Genomic DNA, 27916 nt, shown 5'->3' on the forward strand with positions numbered 1-27916 from the left:
GTATGTCTGTCCCTTTCTGTATGTCTCTGTATATTAATATCAGCCATTGCATGTGAGTGTGCATGTGGCTCTGACATACTCTACAACTCCTCTTGTATTGAAGACTCCCAAATAAGGTTTACACTCCTCCGTTACACAGTGTGTCTCTCTCACTGAAGTGGAAGAGGTGTCGGCTGCTTGCCTGAGGCTGTTTCGGCAGGCAAAATATACACACGCATTGTCAGTCTCCAGTGCTCAGTGATCACCAGTAAGGTTAGAACATGCAGGTGGCTTTACTTCCTTGTCAGTGTTAACAGACATGTTATCATGTTACAGCAAGACAGAGGAAGGTGTGTGTGTGTGTGTGTGTGTGTATGTGAGGTCACAGGATTACGCTTAAGCTCATAGCACCTCGAGCAGTGTGTGTGTTGTGTGTCCGTCCTCTGAGGGAAGCAGAGAAAACAGACGAAGACCGAGAAAGAAACAACCCAGGAAAAGAGAGCTAGAAACTCAGAGGGACGTTCTGCCTCTTCTGAGCCAGATGGGGCTGACGATGCTTTTAAACCCCTGCTCTGTTTCTGTCAGTCTGTCTGCAGTCTCTGCTGCTGCTCTGCAGCCATTCAGCTGATTTGGTGGGAAATTAACCGTATAGGTCTCGCTTTTATTCCCTCCCTCTGGTGGTGTGTGGTTGTATGTGTGGTCTGTGGTAAATCCGAAGCTCGAGCCAGTGTATCGGTTGAGTGGTCAAATAGCACAGATCCTTGTCGATCTGCAGCATGGGCATTTCCTCTCTAGTTCATTCTCTCTCTGTGTCTCTGTGTGTGGATTTAGACTGTCAGCTGAATGCTATTAAAATGTGACTGCTCAAAGCATAAACACAACTGAACAGAAGGGGTACATGTGTGTGTGGGTCAACCAGTTTGTGAAAGAGAATAAAGCCTGCTGTCCTGGCTACACACAAACAGGTCGTCCACCAGACAGTGGGACTGATGTTTAAAGAAGGTGCGTGTTCTATTGCCACTGGCTTTTCATAGCAGTACTAGAAAATTGGCTTGGGAGATATACTGTATTTCAAAATAATATTTTCTTTGCGGGGGTTGGTGGGTGCGATGCCATTTGCTTAAGTTTAAATTGAAGTAGAACTAAGAAATTGAAGATGTGCCAAATAAATTAAAACCAGGTCAGGGCTCCAGGTATGCATTTGGTTGGTAGTGAAGTGGCTAGATGTCAAGATTAAGCTTCTTGGTTACTGGAGAGACATTCAATCCCCTCCTGGATCCAGATTCGTGTTGCCTAAATGTATTTGTTTGCCCATTCGATAATACCGTATACCCTGGTATGGTACAGAAACGGTATGAAAATCTGGGTTCTGCCCAACCCTACAAGAAAAGCAAACATGAAAATAGTATGCAGCATTGTCCATAGGCCTTCTGTATACATGGGTCTTTTTGAAACTGGGCCTATTTTTCATTGGGTGGTCTGAGAATTAATACGGTCCATTTGTTTATTCCCAGCACATTAATAAAAGTGTGAGTGACCCCGCTTATGATTACAGCTAAGCACACTCTTTAGGGATTTAGGGATCAATTCCTCAGTTCAAAAGGCTGGAGATCAGCAAGAACCCTGCCTGATTTGTGTAACAGAATAATATAGGCCTTTGGCCTCACCACTCAGAATGACACTAGTATCCATCATTAGCTCCAGATTTAGCTCCAGCTCTCCTCCCCTTAGGGGCTAGGAGACAGACGAAACAGCAGGGAGCCTCTGTTGATTGATGCTCTCTCTCAGCCAAGGCCATCGGCAGTGATACTATCTGAGCAAAGCTGGCAAATCAGAGGTCAAGAGAAGCATTTGCAGATGTCAATGTCAGTAAATTCAGCATTCTTCTCTTTGCCCACCTCAAACCCTCCAGCCCATTTATGGTGTTATTGCAGAGGGAAGCTCTTTGATTAGTTTAACATGTCCAAGGAATGGCTGAATCTGGGTTGTTCAGTAATATTGTAGGGAGAGGAAGAGCAGGGGCAATCAGAGTTGATTTGAAGGGGTTTTATAAAGTGTGAGAGTGGAGGGGTGGGTAGGATGGAAGGAAAAGAGACAGGCTATGGGGGGAGATGTTAGAAAGTGTTAGTTGAAATAGGAAGTGGGTCTCTTCCTCTGGTCTGGCACTTGTAACTTCCTGTGGGCTGATATCACAGGAGAAATATGTTTTTTGTTCTGTGGTGACTGATGTCATGACCCTCTCCATCCTGTCCTGTCTTTCTCTCTTCTGTCCAATCCTTCTCTCTCCCATTTAGCTAGGTCAGGCTCTCCCATTCTAGTCTCCTCCTTCCCCCTGTGACCCGATCCATCTACCCTTTCAGGATTTGTCAGTGTTTGCACCAAAACACAGAAGCATACAGAAATAAGGGAAGTCATGTTTATCTATGTAGATATGTGGTGGGCTGAATGTTTTGATTGGTTTCCCAGGATCTGAGTGGTTTGGTCTCCCTTCACATTGGTTCTAAATCTCAGAGAGGCTTTACAGGCTGCTTTGAGAAGAGCTGCTCTTCCCTCAACGGTGGGGAACACGTACGCAAGCTGGAGTGGTGGCGGGGGTTGGTGAGAACAGAGGGGTGAGTGTATGTGTGGGCAGGGGGCACCTCTTCAAAAGCAGGATGGGAAGTTTGTCTTGGGAAAGAGAGAAGTGAAGAAGGTCTCAGCCTCAAACCTGTCATTTTGACGTTTCTGGACTCTTTCGTACATTGATTTGTATTTATTTAGTCTTTATTAAACTAGGCGAGTCAGTTAAGAACAAGTTCTTATTTACAATGACGGCCTACCCCGGCCAAACCCAGACGACGCTGGGCCAATTGTGCGCCGCCCTATGGGACTCCCAATCACAGCCGGATGTGATTCAGCCTAGATTTGAACCAGAGACTGTAGTGACGCCTCTTGCACTGAGATGCAGTGCCTTAGACCGCTGCGCCACTCGGGAGCCCCATGCTCTTAAAGAGAGAACATTAGAGGAGAGTAACTAAGTATTCAATCATTTGTGTGTCTGTCAGCTGAGAGGTCCACGCTGCCTCTCCAGAGGTGTTTATTTTAACCCTGCTTCCCACTATACCCTCCCAGTTTTACCCATGGCCCGGAAGACCATTCCAAGTAGCCCTCTCAGTAACCCCTCAGCTCCCATTCCTAGCACCATAGAGACAACCTAGAGATCCCCCCCTGATCCCCAGGACCCTTTTTCCATGAGTAGTTAGAATGTCAAAGACGTGTGTGTGAAACCAATATACACCCTGATGAATGGACAGTCACTTGTATACACAATGCACATCCAAACCTAGAACAGAAGAAGCAGCCTGATAGTGTGACAGAGCGTAGTCCTGAGTTGCTTGACTCTGTAGTCTTATCTTCACTCTGCCTAATACATCATTTTGAGCAACGCAAGACAGGAGATGGAGGTTCTGCAGAAACGAACTTGTGTTATGGACAGCAGCTACACATTGGCTGTGTGTGTGCCATTGCCTATTACATGATTTCTCAGCCAAACTGAGCATCTGATCGTGTCCTTTCTCCCCACCAGGTTTCAGCTAAATTACACTTCTCCATTGAGTCCCATTCCAGAGAGCTGGCGCTGGCCAGATGGGTTAAATGACTCTGCCAACTCACTAAAGCAGTCTCATTCTGCTGTGACACACATTTTTTCTCATTATTTTAGACTCAATCTGCCAGTGTAAGGTGTGGTATAGGAATGGGGTGTACCATCTTAAAGCTGCGCTGTGTAATTATGTGTACAGGTGTTTTTGGAGACCTAGATTTGAACACAATTTCCAAGAAACCTCCTCTCTCTCTCATAGGTAGTCTGCAGGGAATCATATGGTACATCAGCATCCTCTCTGAACGCAGTTTAGGCTGCTGAAAATTCGACACTGCAAGTGGATGCGATAACCACTACGGTCAAGATTGAAAAGATGAATCGATTCTATTTGATGTCTTCAGAACAGGTAAAAATGTGATACACTGGGTATAATTCTCATTTTTAGATTGTAATAAAAAGTTTTTTTTAGTAATTCAAATGGTTAACTTTATTATAGATAACTATCTAGCTAACTTATCTAAAGTTGTTACCTGGAATTTCTCTGCCTGGTAAAAAAATAGATAGCAATCTGGCGATAGCTAGCAAGCTGTCTTGGTACATTAGCTAGCTATCACAATGCATTTGGACTTTCATAGTGCTGCATTCACGGAAAATAACATGGCTTTGGCATGCTTGGTAACGTTTAGTCCTTTGCCCTTCTGATTCCAATACTGGGTATGGCCCCTTGCATTCTCTAACTAGCTGGTAGTCCTGAGCTAGCTACCTAGTTAGACTAACTAGCAATCTAAATGTGCCTGATTTTAGATTGCAGTAAAAACAAACAAAGCTCCCATAATTAGATGTAATAGACCCTAATGTGAACAAGACAAGTGGTGGTAAATGTGCACCAAAGTAAAACAGAATATGATGTAGGATACCCTAATCTTAGACATTCAATTTGATAAACATTTTATCAACAACTACTGCATTTCATTTGGTATCTATAAAAGTGCTCATTTGTATTAGCTACATTGGTTATCAAGATGTTGTGTATTAATTGTAGAAGTGTGATACTTGACCCTGCATGTTTTTTCTGTAGGATTCCAGTGTTGAAGAGCCTTAGTTCCCATCTGCTGTGGGTAGAGGAGCTAGAGGAAGGGGGAGAAGAGCAAGATGTAGAGCTGCAGAAAGAATCAGGAAGACCGTGAGGGCTGACTGACAGGAGAGGGTGACCCAGATAAAGGTTGGTGAAAATCTTTCACCTGTGGTTCTGTTTACCTGTTTCACAACATTTCAAAAATCATTTTACACAATATTTGACTTTCCTGTAATGAACTGTTCCTCCTTTTATTCCCCATCAATACAGGCTAGGTTGAGAAAGCTGTCCTTTGAGGAAAGGGGAAAGGTGCTGGAGCAGTTCGCTACCTGTTCACTTGGCATGATGTTTGACATAATGGATTTGCAGATGGCTATCCCAGGATCTCCAGACATCCCAGACTGAGGACAACCTCGCTGGTGCACCTACCTGAAATTGACGGGAGATGCCCGTTGACCTGGGACCGGTTGCACCAGTTGGTCATAAGTGGTTCATAACTCTACGTCCAACGTAAAATTCATACTAAACTGGACTTAAAAATTATACGCGTTGCCCCACTTGGGTGTAAGCCCTTCTAAACTCAGCAAAAAAAGAAACGTCCCTTTTTCAGGATGCAGTCTTTCAAAGATCATTTGTGAAAATTCAAATAACTTCACAGATCTTCATTGTAAAGGGTTTGAACACTGTTTCCCATGCTTGTTCAATGAACCATAAACAATTAATGAGCATGCACCTGTGGAACGGTCGTTAAGACACTAACAGCTTACAGACATTAGGCAATTAAAGTCACAGTTATGAAAACTTAGGACACTAAAGAGGCCTTTCTACTGACTCTGAAAAACACCAAAAGAAAGATGCCCAGGGTCCCTGCTCATCTGCGTGAATGTGCCTTAGGCATGCTACAAGGAGGCATGAGGACTGCAGATATGGCCAGGGCAATAAATTGCAATGTCCGTACTGTGAGACGCCTAAGAGTGCTACAGGGAGACAGGACGGACAGCTGATCGCCCTCGCAGTGGCAGACCTACGTGTAACAACACCTGCACAGGATCGGTACATCCGAACATCACACCTGCGGGACAGGTACAGGATGGCAACAACAACTGGCAACACAGCATCATTGGACTGAGCTTGTTGTAATTGCAAGCAATCTCAACGCTGTGCGTTACAGGGAAGACATCCTCCTCCCTCATGTGGTACCCTTCCTACAGGCTCATCCTGACATGACCCTCCAGCATGACAATGCCACCAGCCATACTGCTTGTTCTGTGTGTGATGTCAGTGTTCTGCCATGGCCAGCGAAGAGCCCGGATCTCAATCCCATTGAGCATGTCTGGGAACTGTTGGAATGGAGGGTGAGGGCTAGGGCAGAGGAGGAGATGCACTGTAGTACTTAATGCAGCTGCTGGCCACACCAGATACTGACTGTTACTTTTGATTTTGACCCCCCCTTTGTTCAGGGACACATTATTCAATTTCTGTTCGTCACATGTCTGTGGAACTTGTTCAGTTTATGTCTCAGTTGTTGAATCTTATGTTCATACAAATATTTACACATGTTAAGTTTGCTGAAAATAAACGTAGTTGACAGTAAGAGGACGTTTCTTTTTTTGCTGAGTTTATGTACTATGCCTGGGCTTGGATTCTACGCCTAGTAGGGAGCAGGCGTAGGCCCCAATTTAACACACATCTTCATCATGATGTTCATAGAAAATTATAGCAATCTTGTGTGTCCATAATTCACAACCTCCGCAGGCTTTTGGAGTTGCCTAGATGCGAAAATCAATATTTATTATAATGGTTGGAGGACTTTGGGAGTTTCAGTAAGCAACAATTTGATACATGCCTTGCATTAGCCTATTATTGCAATATTTTCTTTATATGGATTGTGCATGTATAGTGGTGGGCTATGCAAACTGACATGCCTCGCAAGCAGCGCATAAAATTGACATTTTGGCCCACCAGCCAATGTGGCATGTAGATTAAATAAATCTACCAACCAACTTAGATTTTTTACCAGCCAAAATATTTTTTTTGCCAAAATTACTGGGGGAAAAAATGCCTTGTAACGTTTCAAAACAAGAAATCTATTAGAAAGAAGTAATGTGGTATATTACTCAATTTCATATGAACCTAAGTTCCATCAATATTGGGAAACCGGGCCCAGGGCAATGGTAGTTCAGTACTTTGCCATATCAGTATTTCATCTGAATGTTATTTTGTTTTATCTTATTTGTCTTGTGGTATTTTTGCACAACTGCTATTGTTAATTTTTTTACTTGCACTGTGGTCTTTGTTAGTTTGAGAAGGTTACAGAGTATCTTGTGTTCTTATAAAATATCTGTAATAAACCTTTATTTGACATGATCTGTGTAATCATCCAGACTTGTTTCATACTGTATTTATACCAGGATAGTTAGATAATTTGGTAGGTAGTTTGGAGTTAACCTTCAGGAGCATAATATCCAGGAATAGAGTAGTTTAGTAAACAAATCTAATACCATTCCAAAAGTAAAATAATGATGCCTATATGCTAGATAAAGAATGCACAAATATTGTTTCTCCAACATGTTTCTTGCCCACACAAACGTCCCTTATTTACATATGAGATCTCAGGTCCTCCCCTGTTCAAAGGTGTGCAAACTGCAGGAGGGCATCATGTGTTGTCTACTTCTGGCCATGTCCTTAGACATAGAGACAAGATTATTTGATGGGTTGTAGTCAAGTGCTGCCAAAAAGGGTTCTGGCCTCTGGAATTTGACTATACCACTTGCCAACTATGACAGACTTGCCTTTGATGTCCATCAGTCTTAGATTTCCAAGGTAAATACATTCAGTTTAGTAAGTATTTGAATTATTGGAGAAGGATGCTATGTGGCAGAATGAACAATGGTTTCTCACCTAAAGTTGCAGTACGTCTCGATACTTTTCAGCATTCAAGACAATTTGGGTCAGTGCTTACTGTGCCGAAGATCCCTGCTGCATCGGGTCTTTGTTGCGGTTCTCCTCCAGATTGTCATGCTGGCTGCAGCCGAAGGCCCATTCATGTTCATTGACCACGTGATGCAAGACACACCTCCACAGATTCTGAAATTAATTGAGAATGCATCATTGAGAGCATGACAACCTCCACTATGTACAGTAAATATCTTAAGCAACTTGTGTGGAAGGCAGTCAGCCTAGCATAATGTTTCAGTTGATATTAACTAAGAAAAGGCTGGATATGTATTCTTCTATGTCTGCTCAACAAGATACTGTATAACTTGAGGTGTTTCTTGGATTCCATCTGATATGAATGTTTCTGAGTAACGTATTGCATTAGAGACTCCTCAACCATATTGCCTGCTGTGTAAATAGCTATCATATCGATGCAATGAATTGTAGTTGTTTGCAATGTAAATGAAGTAGTCACCATGAACCTCACTCTGTCTGCAGTTTTACAGCATAACCAGAAAGGGTGGACAATGTCCTTGATCCAGACCAGAATGATGGATTGTCCCGAAATCATTATGCCTGAGTTTGGTTGAACAGACATTGCCAGGGAGAGAAAGTCCATTACACATGAGCAAGCTTTGACCCAGACACCACCTCAAGCCTACAACTCAATATTAAAATAGGCAATTTACATGACAGGGAAAGGAGCATTCTAAAAAGTTTAAATTACAATGTCAAACTCAGGACAGATGTGCTAATAGAATGAGTCTATTCTCAGAGCATAACAGTACATCTCATTAACATTGTATTGGTCTAATTTCTGAATGTAGGCTTTCGGAGACCACAGAATGATCAGCATGGTACGAATTACAGGGGAGCCATTGGGGGGCTCAGCTCCTCTGAATGAGACGTTCGCTCCCCTAAATGCAACAGAAGTCAAACTTTTTTTGTGGGGGGGGTCTCTAAATTATGCTAATTTAACCATTCTCCTATTTGTTTAAAATGCAGTGGTAAATATATTTTAGTGGTAAATATGAAAATAAAATCTTCCAATGAAATGAACCTCTGTCACGGTTTAAATCATGTATTAAGAATAGTCTTTATTCCAATTTATCCATTGATTTATCATTGTTTGCTTATGTCACTCAGCTGTTTAGAGTGCTCAAATCGATTTGATTGGTCGCATACACATATTTAGCAGATGTTATTGTGGGTGTAGCAAAATGCTTGTGTTCATAGCTCCAACGGTGCAATAGTATCTAACAATTCACAACAATACACATCTAAAAGTAAAAGAATGGAATTAAGAAATATAGAAATATTAGGATGAGCAATGTCAGCGTGGCATTGACTAGAATACAGTGTGTATATACACGTGATGAGTAAAACAGTATGTAAACATTATTAAAGTGACCAGTGATTCAATGTCTATGTACATAGGGCAGCAACTTCTATGGTGCAGGGTTGAGTAACCGGGTGGTAGCCGGCTAGTGACAGTGACTAAGTTCAGGACAGGGTACTGTGTGGAGGCTAGCTAATGATGGCTATTTAACAGTTTGATGGCCTTGAAATAAGAAGCTGTTTTTCACTCTCTCTGTCCCAGCTTTGACGAACCTGTACTTACCTCGCCTTCTAGATGATAGCGGGGTGAACAGGTTGTGGCTCGGGTGGTTGGTGTCCTTGATTATCTTTTTGGCCCTGTGCCCAAGAACACTATGGTTGTCTGCTTGAAACATGTTGGTATTAGACTCAGTCAGGGACAGGTTGAAAATGTCAGTGAAGACAATTATCAGTTGGTCAGCGCATGCTCAGAGTACCCGTCCTGGTAATTAGTCTGGCCCTGCAGCGTTGTGAATGTTGACATGTTTAAAGGTCTTACTCACATCGGGTACGGAGAGTATGATCACACAGTCGTCCGGAACGGCTGTTGCTCTCATACATGTTTCAGTGTTACTTGCCTCGAAGCGAGCATTTAAGTAATTTAGCTCGTCTGGTAGGTTGTGTCACTTGGCAGCTCGTGGCTGTGCTTCCCTTTGTGGTCTGTAATAGTTTGCAAGCCCTGCCACATCCGACAAGCGTCGGAGCCGGTGTAGTAGGATTCAATCTTAGTCTTGTATTGACGCTTTGCCTGTTTGATGGTTCGTCGGAGGGCATAGCGGGATTTCTTATAGGTTTACGGGTTAGAGTCCCGCTCCTTTAAAGCTTTAGCTCTACCCTTTAGCTCGGTTCGAATGTTACCGGTAATCCATGGCTTCTGGTTGGGGTATGTACGTACAGTCACTGTGGGGACGACGTCATCGATGCACTTATTGATGAAGCCAGTGACTGATGTGGTGTACTCCTCAATGCCATCAGATGAATCCCGGAACATAATCCAGTCTGTGCTGGCAAAACAGTCCTGTAGCTTAGCATCTGCTTCATCTGACCGCTTTCTTATTGACTGAGTCACTGGTGCTTCCTGCTTTAGTGTTTGCTTGTAAGCAGGAATCAGGAGGATAGAATTATGGTCAGATTTGCCAAATGGAGGGCGAGGGAGAGCTTTGTATGCATCTCTGTGTGTGAAGTAAAGGTGGTCTAGAGTTTTTTAATTAAAAAAACCTTTTTTCCCTCCCCCCTCTGGTTGCACATTTAACATGCTGATAGAAATGAGGTAAAAATTATTTGTTCTCTTTCAAGTATTCATTTCGGTATTTCTCTATGGGATACGCCCCCAGCGTATTTGTCAGAAGCCTATTACACTACGTCAGCCATGATTGTCTGGACGTCGAGACATGTACATCGGGGAAGGGTGTCCTCCTACCTTATAATAGCGGCTCTCTGAGTCATTCAAACACCTCTTCTCGCTTTTCATCAGAAAGCTTACCTCGACACGACTGCATTTTCCAGAAATAGCTAAACTGTCCACAGACGTGAGCTTACAAAAATTATTACCGGGAGTAACGGGTACAGCTGTGACACTGCAAACTCGTTCACAACCACGTTAGCTGTATCCAAACTGACTAGTCGTCGGAAAGCTAGCCACCACGCTAGCTAGCTTTTGGTGTTTTTACTTCGGGCAAGAAAAGTTTTTACTAGCTACACCAAGCTATCTTTTCTAACCTGTCCTTTCAGAAACGGTATCCGGCCATCACACCGAGTGCCACCGTCGAAGATAACCCATGCTAATCGCTAGCTATCGGACTAGCCTACCATGCTATTTTTTTCTGACAGATACAAACAAACCGTCCAAGCTATGGTGACAAAGGCATCTCCCACCCCAAACGAGGAGAAGCTCCCAGCACGAATCTGCTCCTGTGTAGTTAGATATCGGCCAAAGGCACCCACTCGGTGTGCTCAGCTTGCCTTGGGCTGCAACATGCCCATGAAGCATTAGCCTCCCCCGGCTCCTGTCCATACTGGGCCTTCTTCACCGTGAAGAGCCTCTGTTCGGGGATTCCGAACACGCAGGCAGGACGCAATCCCCACCAGCTCTCGGTGTGAACCTGCAGGACGTGTGTAAACGTGGCTAATAAACTGGTGATTCCCTGGCCCAATACAGTAGCAGAGACCACCACATCCCGCTACCCAAAGCTAAACAGGCAGCCAGGCAAGTACTACCAGTCTTCCCCGAATGCCTGGAGGAGGTTAATGGTGCAACTTGAACACTGCCGGGCTTCCTCAAAATGTAATTTTGACTATTCAGAGTGCTAGAGCCGCATCCACCAGGTCCCTTTATAATTATAAATGGCAGGTGTTTGAGGAATGGTGTGCTAAAATACAGGCAGTGTCATTCCAGTGCTCTGTTTTGGTAATCCTGTCGTTTCTACAATAATTATTAGAAAAAGGAAAGACTTTTTCTACTATTAAAGTATATCTGGCAGCTATTTTAGCTTGTCATGTGGCTTTTGGGAACACGATAGACCCCCATGTCGCCCGTTTTATGAAGGGTGCACGTCGCTTGCGTCTGGTGTCCAAACAGCTGGCCCCGTCATGGGATTTATCAATTGTTTTGGATACTCTATGCCAACAGCCTTTTGAGCCTCTGGATCAGGTGGAACTGAAGATGCTTTCATTTAAGACCTCGCGATTACTAGCACTGGCTTCTGCAAAGCGTGTAAGTGACATTCACGCATTCTCGGTGCACTCGTCATGTGCGCAATTTGTACCTGGTAACAATAGGGTATCATTGCGGCCTAACCCCGCATTTAATCCCTAAGATTATTAACCCATCTTTGATGTGTCTTCCACTTGAGCTAGTAGCTTTTTATCCCCCACCGTTTTCCTCTCCGGAACGGCAACGGTTGCATATGTTGTGTCCAGTACGCGCTCTGCGCATCTACATGAACAGGACTAAGGGATTTAGGAAATGTGATCAGTTCTTTGTTTCCTGGGCGAAACCTCAGGTAAAACGCTCACTAAACAACGCCTCTCCCACTGGATAGTGGAGGGTATCGCTTTGGCCTACACAAGTAAGGGTCTTCAGTCTCCTGCTGGCCTACGGGCTCATTCCACGAGCAGAATGGCTATGTCCTGGGCTTTATTTAAGGGCATATCTATCCAAGATATTTGCTCAGCAGTGAGTTGGGCTTCGCCTCATACATTTGCAAAGTTTTATAGGCTCGATGTCACTGCACCGACCCTGGCGCATACTGTTTTACTTCTAGGATCTTCTAAGGGGCAAGGCCCATTTGTGTGATATATATATATATATATATATATATATATATATATACAGTATATCACAAAAGTGAGTACACCCCTCACATTTTTTTTATTTTTAATATTTGAGTATATCTTTTCATGTGAAAAAGTGAGTACACCCCTAGGTGAAAATGTCCAAATTGGGCCCAATTAGCCATTTTCCCTCCCCGGTGTCGTGTGACTCGTTAGTGTTACAACGTCCCAGGTGTGAATGGGGAGCAGGTGTGTTAAATTTGGTGTCATCGCTCTCACACTCCCTCATACTGACTGGTCCCTGGAAGTTCAACATGGCACCTCATGGCAAAGAACTCTCTGAGGATCTGAAAAAAATAATTGTTGCTCTACATAAAGATGGCCTGGGCTATAAGAAGATTGCCAAGACCCTGAAACTGAGCTGCAGCACGGTGGCCAAGACCATACAGCGGTTTAACTGGACAGGTTCCACTCAGAACAGGCCTCACCATGGTCGACCAAAGAATTTGAGTGCACGTGCTCAGCGTCATATCCAGAGGTTGTCTTTGGGAAATAGACGTATGAGTGCTGCCAGCATTGCTGCAGAGGTTGAAGGGGTGGGGGGTCAGCCTGTCAGTGCTCAGACCATACGCCGTACACTGCATCAAATTGGTCTGCATGGCTGTCGTCCCAGAAGGAAGCCTCTTCTAAAGATTATGCACAAGAAAGCCCGCAAACAGTTTGCTGAAGACAAGCAGACTAAGGACATGGATTACTGGAACCATGTCCTGTGGTCTGATGAGATCAAGATAAACTTATTTGGTTCAGATGGTGTCAAGTGTGTGGCGGCAACCAGGTGAGGAGTACAAAGACAAGTGTGTCTTGCCTACAGTCAAGCATGGTGGTGGGAGTGTCATGGTCTGGGGCTGCATGAGTGCTGCCGGCACTGGGGAGCTACAGTTCATTGAAGGAACCATGAATGCCAACATGTACTGTGACATACTGAAGCAGAGCATGATTCCCTCCCTTCGGAGACTGGGCCGCAGGGCAGTATTCCAACATGATAACGACCCCAAACACACCTCCAAGCCGACCACTGCCTTGCTAAAGAAGCTGAGGGTAAAGGTGATGGACTGGCCAAGCATGTCTCCAGACCTAAACCCTATTGAGCATCTGTGGGGCATCCTCAAACGGAAGGTGGAGGAGTGCAAGGTCTCTAACATCCACCAGCTCCGTGATGTCGTCATGGAGGAGTGGAAGAGGACTCCAGTGGCAACCTGTGAAGCTCTGGTGAACTCCATGCCCAAGAGGGTTAAGGCAGTGCTGGAAAATGATGGTAGCCACACATAAAATATTGACACTTTGGGCCCAATTTTGACATTTTCACTTAGGGGTGTACTCACTTTTGTTGCCAGCGGTTTAGACATTAATGGCTGTGTGTTGAGTTATTTTGAGGGGACAGCAAATTTACACTGTTATACAAGCTGTACACTCACTACTTTACATTGTAGCAAAGTGTCATTTCTTCAGTGTTGTCACATGAAAAGATATACTCAAAAAATATTTTTTTTAAATGTGAGGGGTGTACTCACTTTTGTGATATACTATATATATATATACACTGCTCAAAAAAATAAAGGGAACACTTAAACAACACAATGTAACTCCAAGTCAATCACACTTCTGTGAAATCAAACTGTCCACTTAGGAAGCAACACTGATTGACAATAAATTTCACAACTCCGCAGCAGGACCGCTACCTCCGCCTTTGTGCAAGGAGGAGCACTGCCAGAGCCCTGCAAAATGACCTCCAGCAGGCCACAAATGTGAGTCTGGAGACGCCGTGGAGAACGTTCTGCTGCCTGCAACATCCTCCAGCATGACCGGTTTGGCGGTGGGTCAGTCATGGTGTGGGGTGGCATTTCTTTGTGGGGCCGCACAGCCCTCCATGTGATCGCCAGAGGTAGCCTGACTGCCATTAGGTACCGAGATGAGATCCTCAGAGCCCTTGTGAGACCATATGCTGACACATGCACATTTGTGGCCTGCTGGAGGTCATTTTGCAGGGCTCTGGCAGTGCTCCTCCTTGCACAAAGGCGGAGGTAGCGGTCCTGCTGCGGAGTTGTTGCCCTCCTACGGCCTCCTCCACGTCTCCTGATGTACTGGCCTGTCTCCTGGTAGCGCCTCCATGCTCTGGACACTACGCTGACAGACACAGCAAACCTTCTTGCCACAGCTCGCATTGATGTGCCATCCTGGATGAGCTGCACTACCTGAGCCACTTGTGTGGGTTGTAGACTCCGTCTCATGCTACCACTAGAGTGAGAGCACCGCCAGCATTCAAAAGTGACCAAAACATCAGCCAGGAAGCATAGGAACTGAGAAGTGGTCTGTGGTCACCACCTGCAGAATCACTCCTTTATTGGGGGTGTCTTGCTAATTGCCTATAATTTCCACCTTTTGTCTATTCCATTTGCACAACAGCATGTGAAATTTATTGTCAATCAGTGTTGCTTCCTAAGTGGACAGTTTGATTTCACAGAAGTGTGATTGACTTGGAGTTACATTGTGTTGTTTAAGTGTTCCCTTTATTTTTTTGAGCAGTGTATATATATATAGCACAGATTAGTCGGTCGTCAGAATAAGCTTGTCTGGCAATAAGGGAGTCAGTATATCCCAAAGTGAAATACCAAAATGAATACTTGAAAGAGAACTATAGGTTACGACTGTAACCCCGGTTCTCTGATAGTATGAGTGAGGTATTTCACCAGAACACCCTCCTTGCATGAGCGAGGAAGAGGTGTGGCTATTCTTGAATGACTGAGATGCTGCGTCGGGCCCTTTTATAGGGTAGGAGGGACACCCTTCCCCGACGCACAAGTCTCGTCGTCCAGCCAATTATGGCTGGCGTAGTGTAATAAGGCTTCTGACGAATACGCTAGGGGCGTATCCCATAGTGAAGTACCTCACTCATACTATCAGAGAACCGGGGTTAGTCATAACCTATAGTTTCCCTGCATTAAAGTCCCCAGCCACTAGGAGCGCCACCTCCTGGATGAGCGTTTTCCTGTTTGCTTATGGCTGTATTCAACTCATTGAGTACGGTCTTAGTGCCAGCATCGGTCTGCGGAAAATATAGATGTAAACTCTCTTGGTAAAGAGTGTGGTTTACAGCTTATCATGAGATACTTTACCTAAGGTGAGCAAAACCTTGAGACTTCCTTAGATTTCATGCACCAGTTGTTTACAAATATGCATAGGCCGCCTCCCCTTGTCTTACCAGAGGCCGATGTTCTATCCTGCCGAAAAAGCCATAAAACCCGCCAGCTGTATGTTAATCATGTCGTCGTTCAGCCACGACTCAGTGAAACATAAGATATTACAGTTTTTAATGTCTCGTTGGTAGGATATTCGTTCTCGTAATTTGTCTATTTTATTATCGATTGATTGTAAGTTGGCTAATAGGACTGATGGTAAAGGTAGATTACTCTCTCGGCTACGTATCCTTACAAGGCACCCGGACCGTCGTCCACAATACCTCCATGTTTTCCTCCTGCGAATGACTGGGATGAGGGCCTTGTTGGGTGTCTGGAGTAAACCCTTCCCATCTGACTCGTTGAAGAAAAATTCCTCCAGTACGGGGTGAGTAATCGCTGCCCTGATATCAAGAAGCTCTTTTCGGTCATAAGACATGGTGGCAGAAACATTATGTACTAAATAAGTTACAAATAACGCGAACGGTTACGGGATCGTAAAACGGGATTTCAGATTGTCAGTGACATGTACGCTGAGGAACTTTGAAGCTTTTCACCTTCTCCACTGCGGTCAACTGTGATGTAAGTGCCTTAATGTGTTTGGACCCCAGGAAGAATTTCTTGTCCCTAAGAAGCATTAGTAGTATTAGACCTAATATTTAGGTAATGAATGAAGACTACACCTCTCTGGTCTGTCTTCACCGTGCTCTTTGCGCAGTTACGCACCTGACCTCCGCTGCCTATCAGCTATAGCTTTTCCTCTCATCCCTTGAAGTCCCAGGAAAAGCTAGACTACAATAGCTTGTTGTACACTTAATTCAAGCATTTTATTTACTTCTACTAGCCTATCAAGGAGAATTTCCAGCTTGATCTTGCTTGTTGATTGTAAAATAGGCGGAGAGATTGTAAAATAGGCAGAGAGAGCGCTAGCTGTTCCCATGTACTATAGGCTATGCAAGCCTCCGCTGTTCCTCTTCACTTGAAAGCTATAGGAAAAGCCAGGAAAAGCTATAGGCTACAAAAGCTATAGGACATGTTTTTTTATATACTAAGCCTAATGGTCTTTTTGTGAAGAGAAGCAGGCTTGCTCTTGCTAAGTATAAAATGGGCCTAGGCCAAATGAACTGTCGCCCGGGACAGACCGAGAGACAGCGAAAAAGTGGAAGGCACTTGCAAACCACTTGAGCATCGAGGCAAACAATGACAAGATGTAAAAGATGTGCAGGCTAAACAGCGTCTGTTGTTGAATTGCTACATTTCTATATTTTTCATTAAAGATTTTACTTTCAAAGATTTCACAGTTCATATAAGGAACTCAGTCAATTTTAAATAAATTCATTAGCCATAATCTATTGATATAACATGACTGGGAATACAGATATGTATCTGTTACTCACAGATCCCTTTAAAAAAAAAAATAGGGGCGTGGAAGTTGCTGGATATTGGTGGGAACTGGAACACGCTGTCGTACACGTCGATCCAGAGCATCCCAAACATGTTCAATGGGTGACATGTAAGATGAGTATGCAGGTTATGGAAGAACTGGGACACTTTCAGATTCTAGGAATTGTGTACACATCCTTGCAACATGGGACCGTGCATCATTATGTTGGAACATGAGGTAGTGGCGGCGGATGAATGGCACGACAATGGGCCTCAGGATCTAGTCACAGTATCGCTGTGCATTCATATTGCCATCGATAAAATGCAATTGTATTCATTGTTCGTAACTTATGCCCGCCCGTACCATAACCTCACCGCCACCATGGGGAACTCTGTTTACAAAATTGACATCAGCAAACCGTTCGCCCTCACAACGCCATACGCATGGTCTGCGGTTTTGACGCCTGTTGGACGTACTACCAAATTCTCTAAAACGACATTGGAGACGGTTTATGGTAGAGAAATGAACATTAAATTATCTGGCAACGGGCCTCCCTAGTGGCGTGGTGCTAGCTGTGTCACTACAGATCCTGGTTCGATCCCGGGCTGTATTGCAGACTGCCGCAACCGGGAGACCATGGCGCACAATTGGCCCAGCGTCGTCCGTGTTAGGGGAGGGTTTGGCTGGCCGGGTTGTCCTTGTCTTATCGTGCTCTAGCGTCTCCTGTGGCGGGCTGGGCGCAATGCACGCTGACACGGTCGCCAGGTGTACGTTGTTTCCTCCGACACATTGGTGCGGCTGGATAGTAGGATAGTAAAACCAAACACACACACACTCCATTCAAAGCAAACAGTAAAGCAGTCAAACACCCTGGTCTCAGACTTGGATGCTGTTGTTGTTTACTGAAAGAGATAATGACATCTCCCTGCTGCGTTTATGGGTCAGAACGTCTTCACTCACTCGCTCTACTGTTTAAATCTACCCCCCCCCCCTTCTTCTTCTCTCGCTCTCAATTCAATTTCAATATATGGGGCTTTATTGACATGGGAAACATATGTTTACATTGCCAAAGCAAGTGAAATAGATAATACAAAATTAACAGTAAACATTACACTTACAAAAGTTCCAAAATAATAAAGACATAGTGTTGTAATGATGTGCAAATAGGGAAAATAAATAAACCATATAGGTTGTATTTACAATGGTGTTTGTTCTTTACTGGTTACCCTTTTCTTGTGGCAACAGGTCACAAATCTTGCTGCTGTGATTGCACACTGAGGTATTTCACCCAATATATATATATCGGAGTTTATCAAAATTGGATTTGTTTTCTAATTCTTTGTGGGTCTGTGTAATCTGAGGGAAATATGTCTCTCTAATATGGCCATATATTTGTCAGGATGTTTAGAAGTGCAGCTTAGTTTCCACCTCATTTTGTGGGCAGTGTGCACAGCCTGTCTTCTCTTGAGGACCAGGTCTGCGTTCGGCTGCCTTTCTTATGCTCACGGAGTCTCACGGCTATGCTCACGGAGTCTGTACCTAGTTGAAGTCTGTACCTAGTTAGAGATTTCCTTAATTGTGGGTCAGTCACAGTGGTCAGGTATTCTGCGTACTCTCTGTTTTAGGGCCAAATAGCATTCTAGTTCAGTTTTCTTTTGTAAATTCTTTCCAATGTGTCAAGTAATTCTTTTTTTTCTTCTCATGATTTGGTTGGGTTTAATTGTGTTGCTGTCCTGGTGTCTGTCTGTCTGAACAGAGCCCCAGGACCAGGTTGCTTAGGGGGCTCTGATCCAGGTTTATTTCATTGTAGGTGATGGCTTTGTTATGGAAGGTTTGGGAATTGCTTCCTTTTAGGTGGTTGTAGAATTTAACGGCACTTTTCTTGATTTTGATAATTTGTGCGTGTCGGCCTAATTCTGCTCTGCATGCATTATTTGGTGTTTTATATTGTACACAGAGGATATTTTTGCAGAATTCTGCATGCTGAGCGTTTGTCCTATTTTTTAAATTATTGGTTGGTGAGCAGACCCCAGACCTCACAACCATAAAGGACAATGGGTTCTATAACGGATTCAATTATTTTTTATCCAGATCCTAATTGTTATGTTGAATTTTATGTTCCTTTAGATGGCATAGAAGGACTTTCTTCCCTTGTCTCTCAGATCGTTAACAGCTTTATGGAAGTTACCTGTGGTGCTGATGTTTAGGCCGAGGTATGTATACCTTTTTTTGTGTGCTCTAGGGCAACGGTATCTAGATGGAATTTGTATTCGTGGTCCTGGGAACTGGACCTTTTTTGGAACATCGTTATTTTTGTCTTACTGAGATTTACTGTCAGGGCCCAGGTCTGACAGAATCTGTGCAGAAGATCTAGGTGCTGCTGTATGCCTTACTTTGTTGTGGACAGAAGCACCAGATCATCAGCAAACAGTAGACATTTGACTTCAGATTCTAGTATGGTGAGGCCGGGTGCTGCAGACTGTTCTAGTGCCATTGCCAATTCATTGATATATATGTTAAGGAGGGTGGGACTTAAGCTGCATCCCTGTCTCACCCCCCGGCCCTGTGGAAAGAAATGTGTGTGTTTTGCCAATTTTAACCGCACATTAGTTGGTCCCCCCTTTGCTGCTATAACAGCCTCCACTCTTCTGGGAATGCTTTCCACTAGATTTTTGAAAATATCTGCGGGGATTTGCTTCCATTCAGCTAGTGAGGTCAGGCATGGATGTTGGGCGATTAGACCTAGCTCGTAGTCGGCGTTCCAATTCATCCCAAAGGTGTTCGATGGGGTTGAGGTCAGGGCTATGTGCAGGCCAGTCAAGTTCTTCTACACCGATCTCAACAAACCATTTCTGTATGGACCTCGCTTTATGCACAGGGGCATTGTCATGCTAAAACAGGAAACGGCCTTCCCCAAACTGTTGGCACATAGTTGGAAGCACAGAATCGTCTAGAATGTCGTATGCTGTAGCGTTAAGATTTCCTCTCACTGGAACTAAGGGACCTAGCCCGAACCTAGCCTGAAAAACATCCCCATTATTTTGCCTCCACCGAACTATACAGTTGGCACTATACATTAGGGCAGGTAGCGTTTTCCTGGCATCCGCCAAACTCCGATTCATCCGTCGGACTGCCAGATGGTGAAGGGTTACTCATCACTTCAGAGAATGCGTTTCCACTGCTCCAGAGTCCAATGGCGGCGAGCTTAACACCACTCCAGCCGACGCTTGGCGTTGCGCATGGTGATCTTAGGCTTGTGTGCGGCTGCTCGGCCATGGAAACCCATTTCACGAAGCTCCCGACAAACAGTTCTTGTGCTGACTCTGCTTCCAGAGGCAGGTTGGAAGTCGGTAGTGAGTGTTGCAACCGAGGATGGACTATTTTTACGTGCTACGCACTTCAGCACTCAGCGGTCCCGTTCTGTGTTCTTGTGTGGCCTACCATTTCGCGGCTGAGCTGTTGTTGCTCCGAGACGTTTCCACTTTACAATAACAGCACTTACAGTTTACCCTTCATATCTCCCTCCCCCCTCTTTCTTCTTGACAGGCCCACTATGTTAACTGTTTTGTTGATGTTGATATGATTTATATATACTAATCATATTTCTCTCTCTATCCTTTCTATCTCTACCCTCAGCCCCTTGAATTTGATGAGTGCAGGCTTGACATCAGTGTTAACGACAGTGTGTGGTACCTGAGAGCCATAGACTCAGAACACAGACACCAGTGGATCAACTCCATCGAACTACACAGGGTAAGAGACACACATCACCAGGGTTTGCAATATGTCTTTCTGATTGTATTGTATTTGTGTTCTGTCATTTTGAAATGGAATGGATCTAACTTGGTTCTTTCCTCTGCTGTATTCTTCTTTAAATGACATGTTTTATTGCCACAACTTATAAACGCAACATGCAATTTAAACTATTTGACTGAAAACAGTTCATATAAGGAAATAAATTAATTGGACTCTAATCTATGGATTTCACACGCCTGGGCAGGGGTTCAGCCATGGGTGGGCCTGGGAGGGCATAGGTCCACCCACTGGGGAGCCAGGCCCAGCCAATCAGACGTGTTTCCCCAGAAAGGGCTTTATTACAGACAAATACTCCTCAGTTTCATCAGCTGTCCAGGTGGCTGGTCTCAGACGTTCCCGCAGGTGAAGAAACCGCATGTGGAGGTCCTGGGCTGGCGTGGTTACACCTTGTCTGTGGTGAGGCCGGTTGGACGTACTGCCAAATTCTCTTAAATGGTGTTGGAGATGGCTGTTGGTAGTGAAATTAACATTCAATTCTCTGGCAACAGCTGTGGTAGACATTCCTGCAGTTGGCATGCCAATTGCACGCTCCCTCAAAACTTGAGACATCTATGGCATTGTGTTTTGTGACAAAACTCCACATTTTAGAGTGGCCTTTTATTGTGCTCGGGACAAGGTGCACCTGCGTTATGACCATGCTGTTTATTCAGCTTATTTATATGCCACACCTATCAGGTGGATGGATTATCTTGGAAAAGGAGAAATGCTCACTAACAGGGATGTAAACAAATATATGCACAACATTTGAGAGAAATATTATTTTTGTGCGTATGGATTATATATTTTTTTCAGCTCATGAAACATGGGACCGCACTTTACATGTTGCCTTTATATTTGTGTTCAGTATATTTACCACTATCTAGGTTTCCATCCAATCAGCAACAGATTTTCATGCAAATATAGACTGTTGCTCCACTTGGGAGGCCCACTTTCACCACCCTGTAAAGTTCGTCATAACTTATTTTGTCTGCCTAATATTCTGCATGGTTTCCCGAGTCGTAGTGGGAGGACCACACACCTTGTCTTTACTTTGATATGATGGTAATTATATCAACATTTGCGCATTAAAGGTGTTTCCATCGCCATTTTCTCACATAATACATTTTACTGACACAAAAAGATCCCACCATCTTGAACAAAGAAAGGATCTTTCTGCATTTATAAAATTGTATTGAAACTTCCTGTTTCCATCACAGCTGTCATTATATTTTTTATACGGTATGACTTTACTCAAACAGCTGACTGAAGACAGGACGCCTGGACATTCGTGCGATCGAGTCAGTTTCTGCTGTAAAATGGACTTGCTTCTTGCTGAAACAAGCAGGGTGTTGTAGCAAATTAGTCTTCAGTTGCCTAGGCAATACCCCCCTTGCCTGCAGCACGTACAGTCAGGAGCGGAGGAGAGTATAAAATATGTATATATATATATATAAATAAATCACACACACAGTTGAAGTCGGAAGTTTGCATACACCTTAGCCAAATACACTTATACTCAGTTTTTCACAATTCCTGACATTTAATCCTAGTAAAAATTCCCTGTCTTAGGTCAGTTAGGATCACCGCTTTATTATAAGAATGTGAAATGTCAGAATAATAGTAGAAAGAATTATTTATTTCAGCTTTTATTTCTTTCATCACATTCCCAGTGTGTCAGAAGTTTACATACTCAATTAGTATTTGGTAGCATTGCCTTTAAATTGTTTAACTTGGGTCAAACGTTTCGGGTAGCCTTCCACAAGCCTCCCACAATAAGTTGGGTGAATTTTGGCCCCTTCCTCCTGACAGAGCTGGTGTAACTGAGTTTGTAGGTTTGTAGGCCTCCTTGCTTGCACACGCTTCTTCGGTTCTGCCCACACATTTTCTACAGGATTGAGGTCAGGGCTTTGTGATGGCCACTCCAATACCTTGACTTTGTTGTCCTTAAGCCATTTTGCCACAGCTTTGGAAGTGTGCCTGGGGTCATTGTCCATTTGGAAGGCCCATTTGCGACCAAGGTTTAACTTCCTGACTGATGTCTTGAGATTTTGCTTCAATATATCCACATACTTTTCCTACCTCATGATGCCATCTATTTTGTGAAGTGTACCAGTCCCTCCTGCAGCAAAGCACCCCCACAGCATGATGCTGTCACCCCCATGCTTCACGGTTGGGATGGTGTTCTTCGGCTTGCAAGCATCCTCCTTTTTCCTCCAAACATAACGATGGTCATTATGGCCAAACAGTTCTTTTTTTGTTTCATCAGACCAGAGGACATTTCTCCAAAAAGTACGATCTTTGTCCCCATGTGCAGTTGCAAACCGTAGTCTGGCTTTTTTATGGCGGTTTTGGAGCAGTGGCTTCTTCCTTGCTGAGTGGCCTTTCAGGTTATGTCGATATAGGACTCGTTTTACTGTGGATATAGATACTTTTGTACCTGTTTCCTCCAGAATCTTCACAAGGTCCTTTGCTGTTGTTCTGGGATTGATTTGCACTTTTCACCAAAGTACGTTCATCTCTAGGAGACAGAACGCGTCTCCTTCCTGAGCGGTATGACAGCTGCGTGGTCCCATGGTGTTTATGCTTGCGTACCATTGTTTGTACCGATGAACTTGGTACCTTCAGGTGTTTGGAAATTGCTCCCAAGGATGAACCAGACTTGTGGAGGTCTACAATTTTGTTTCTTAGGTCTTGGCTGATTTATTTTGATTTTCCCACGATGTCAAGCAAAGAGGCACTGAGTTTGAAGGTAGGCCTTAAAATACATCCACAGGTACACGTCCAATTGACTCAAATGATGTCAATTAGCCTATCAGAAGCTTCTAAAATCATGACATCATTTTCTGGAATTTTCCAAGCTGTTTAAAGGCACAGTCAACTTAGTGTATATAAACTTCTAACCCACTGGATTTGTGATACAGTGAATTATAAGTGAAATAATCTGTCTGTAAACAATTGTTGGGAAAAGTAGATGTCCTAACCGACTTGCTATTCGAACGGTTATAATGGTGACCACGGTCATTTGGCTGACAAATAACCGTCGTCCAAAATTCCATGATCGTCACTTGTGGTACATAGTTGGTTGAGAGTTGTTTCAGTCATTTCGCACCCTGTTACACACATTCACTCATAGATAAAACTGTATTAACCATGTGTGATGTGTCTGTTTCTACTAGAGCCTTAGAGACGGGAGGATAGACAGTGGAGTCATCCAGAGGACCTCACTAGTCCCTCCATCAGCGGTGTGTTTAATGGCAAGTCTATCTACACTAAACCCAAAGCTACTATTTAATCTATTTCCCTACAGCACAGTACCCTTAATATAGTGTGTGTGTTCTTTTATCCGGAGTTGTCATTTGCTGTTCTCACCATTTAAAAACAGGTCAGATAAGGGGGGAGTGAGTGGCACCTATTGTTTACACTCAGAATGAAGGACAAAGCTTCCAGGGAGGGGTTCTCACTGTTAAGTTCATGTTTTAAGTATCCCTATATTTCTGTTACGGGGCTTTCTTTTCACTCTGTTATTAGTGCGCCTGCGTAGGGGTCTCGTTGTTGATGGACCTGGCCTGAGTGCAATGGCAGCCATGTAGTGTGCTAATACGGTTTAGTAAATGTTGTTAAACTGGAACCTAGTCGTTGTGTCACTTCACACTACATTGATAGCAGAGGATGGCTAATAACTACAATGTGCCACCTCGGTTCGACAAGAAGAGGTCGTATGAAAGTTGGGAAAATTACCTTGGATTCTGGAGACGGGTTACTAATCTGGACAATAAAAGGCAAGCACTTGCATTGGTATTATCGCTCGAGGGAAGAGCGAGAGATACAGCACTGGAAATATCCCTGGAGGATTTGAGCAAGGATGATGGTATGGGAACTTTGATCAGAGCACTGGATTCTGTGTTTCTTAAAGAAGAGAGAGACCGTGCCTACGAGGCATATTCAAACTTTGACAGTGTTACTAGTGTAACGGTTTCTCTCCTCCTCTTCGTCTGAAGAGGAGGAGTAGGGATCAGACCAAAATGCAGCGGGTTGTGAAGACATAATGAATATTTATTAACAGAACGACGAAACACGAAAACTCTTTAACAAACTACAAAACAAATAAACGACGTAGACTGACCTAAAACATGAGAACTTACAAATACACGAAGAACGCACGAACAGGTACAGACTACAAACCAACGCTACAGTCCCGTGTGGTACGAACATACATACAGACATGGAAGACAATCACCCACAAACAAACAGTGAGAACAGCCTACCTTAAATATGGTTCTCAATCAGAGGAAACGTCAAACACCTGCCTCTAATTGAGAACCATATCAGGCAACACATTAAACCCAACATAGAAACACAACACATAGAATGCCCACCCAGCTCACGTCCTGACCAAAAAACAAAGGATTAACACAATAAGTAGGGTCAGAACGTGACAACTAGAGACATTTCGGTTGCAATGACGGACTACATAATTGATTTCGAACAGAGGTACACTAGGATGCACAAGTACGACATGGTTCTCCCGGATGCAGTGTTAGCTTTCAAGTTTCTAGATACTGCCTGTCTAGATGGTAGGGAGAAACAGTTGGCTTTGACTGCTTGTACTACAAAAAAAATGCTGGGATGAAAACACGTCTGTTGCGCCAATAACAGATGGAATGCAAGTGAGTGACGTACCATATTACACTGAGCAGCAGAGAAAAGGCGCCAACTAGTCACGTTTTCAAGACAACCAGAAGAGGGCGCCATTACCCGGGACAAATCCACTGGACAAATATGGAAGATCAAAATGTGCTATTTGTCAAAGCACTTAACATTGGGTTAAAGACTGTCCTCATAAAAATGAACAAGTTAAACTAACAGAGGAAAATGTAAACACAGAGAGAGAGCAGTTTAACATTACACTGTTTTCAAACTAATCTGCTTCTGATACTGGGATATTGATAGTTGATAGAATCCTTAAATCAAATACAATTCTATTGGTCACATACACATGGTTAGCAGATGTTAATGCGAGTGTAGCAAAATGCTTGTGCTTCTAGTTCCGACCATGCAGTAATATCTAACAAGTAATCTAACAATTTCACAACAACAAAGGAAAGAATAAGAATATGTACATATAAATATATGGATGAGCGATGGCCGAACAGCATAGACAAGATGCAGTAGATGGTATAGAGTACAGTATATACATATGAGATGAGTAACGTAGGGTATGTAAACATTATATAAAGTGGCATTGTTTAAAGTGACTAGTGATACATTTATTACATCCAATTTTTTATTATTAAAGTGGCTAGAGATTTGAGTAGGTATGTTGGCAGAACCCACTCAATGTTAGTGATGGCTGTTTAACAGTCTGATGGCCTTGAGATAGAAGCTGTATATCAGCCCCCGGTCCCAGCTTTGATGCACCTGTACTGACCTTGCCTTCTGGATGATAGCGGGGTGAACAGGCAGTGGCTCGGGTGGTTGTTGTCCTTGATGATCTTTTTGGCCTTCCTGTGACATCGGGTGGTGTAGGTGTCCTGGAGGGCAGGTAGTTTGCCCCCGGTGATGTGTTGTGCAGACCTCACTACCCTCTGGAGAGCCTTACAGTTGTGGGTGGAGCAGTTGCCGTTGGTGACAAGCCAAATTTCTTCAGCCTCCTGAGGTTGAAGAGGCGCTGTTGCGCCTTCTTCACCACGCTGTCTGTGTGGGTGGACCATTTCAGTTTGTCCGTGATGTGTACGCCGAGGAACTTAAAACTTTCCAACTTCTCCACTACAGTCCCGTCGATGTGGATGTGGGGTGCTCCCTCTGCTGTTTCCTGAAGTCCACGATCATCTCCTTTGTTGACGTTGAGTGTGAGGTTATTTTCCTGACACCACACTCCGAGGGCCCTCACCTCCTCCCTGAAGGCCGTCTCGTCGTTGTTGGAAATCAAGCCTACCACTGCAGTGTCGTCTGCAAACTTGATGATTGAGTTGGAGGCGTGCATGGCCACGCAGTCATGGGTGAACAGGGAGTACAGGAGAGGGCTGAGAACGCACCCTTGTGGGGCCCCAGTGTTGAGGATCAGCGGGGTGGAGATGTTGTTTCCTACCCTCACCACCTGGGGGCATCCCGTCAGAAAGTCCAGGACCCAGTTGCACAGGGCGGGGTCGAGACCCAGGGTCTCGAGCTTAACTTCTCTGCGCTATGGATCCCTTTTACGGGATCATTTTCCTAAACAACCGCTGAATTGCAGGGCGCAAAATATTACTAAAAATATTTATAATCATGCAATCACAAGTGAAATATACCAAAACACAGCTTAGCTTGTTGTTAATCCACCTATTGTGTCAGATTTTGAAAATATGCTTTACAGCGAAAGAAATCCAAGCTTTTGAGAGTGTATCAATCAATGCTAGAACAGCTAGCCCCAAATTAGCATGGTCACGAAAGTCAGAAAAGCAATAAAATTAATCGCTTACCTTTGATAATCTTCGGATGTTTGCACTCACGAGACTCCCAGTTACACAATAAATGTTATTTTTGTTCGATAAATATTACTTTTATAACAAAAAAATGCCATTTGGGTTGCGCGTTATGTTCAGAAAACCAAAGCCTCGTTCCGTTTGACGAAAATTCCAAAAAGTATCCGTAATGGTCGTAGAAACATGTCAAATGTTTTTTATAATCAATCCTCAGGTTGTTTTTAACAAACATAATCGATAATATTTCAACCGGACCGTAACCTATTCAATAAGAGAGAAAAAGAAAATGGAGAGCTACCTCTCGCGTGCAGGAACTAATCAGAGGACACCTGACTACTTTTGAAAAATCTCGCTCATTTTTCAAAATAAAAGCCTGAAACTATGTCTAAAGCCTGGTCACAGCCTGAGGAAGCCATTGGAAAAGGAATCTGATTGATACCCCTTTAAATGGAAGAAAGACGGGCCAGGAAACACAGATTTTAAAAAACAAAAAATCACTTCCGGGTTAGATTTTCTCAGGTTTTCGCCTGCAGAATCAGTTTTGTTATACTCACAGACAATATTTTGACAGTTTTGGAAACTTTGGAGTGTTTTCTATCCTAATCTGTATATGCATATTCTACGATCTGGACCTGAGAAATAGTCAGTTTACCTTGGGAACGTTATTTAAAATAATATATATATATATATCTGACCCCTAGCGTCAAGAGGTTAATGACGAGTTTGGAGGGTACTATGGTGTTAAATGCTGAGCTGTAGTCGATGAACAGCATTCTTACATAGGTATTCTTCTTGTCCAGATGGGTTAGGGCAGTGTGATTG

The 27916-nt window shown here is 43.8% G+C and overlaps 1 protein-coding gene and 1 long non-coding RNA gene across 3 annotated transcripts in view; both read left to right on the top strand.

The window, feature by feature from the left end:
- Window positions 1–27916, top strand: part of LOC120026348 (ceramide transfer protein-like) — a 71086-nt gene that overhangs the window by 4548 nt on the left and 38622 nt on the right. For both annotated transcript variants that reach the window (XM_038971190.1, XM_038971189.1), the window contains one exon: window positions 20475–20591. In XM_038971190.1, coding sequence (XP_038827118.1) covers window positions 20475–20591 — 117 coding nt within the window. The remainder of the gene's footprint in view (window positions 1–20474; window positions 20592–27916) is intronic.
- LOC120026349 lies at window positions 2930–5293 on the top strand. The gene is made up of 3 exons (XR_005473083.1): window positions 2930–3965; window positions 4638–4781; window positions 4905–5293. It is a non-coding gene; the product is annotated as an uncharacterized LOC120026349 (long non-coding RNA).

The sequence above is a fragment of the Salvelinus namaycush genome, chromosome 31 (assembly GCF_016432855.1).
Source record: "Salvelinus namaycush isolate Seneca chromosome 31, SaNama_1.0, whole genome shotgun sequence".
Lineage (NCBI taxonomy): Eukaryota > Metazoa > Chordata > Actinopteri > Salmoniformes > Salmonidae > Salvelinus > Salvelinus namaycush.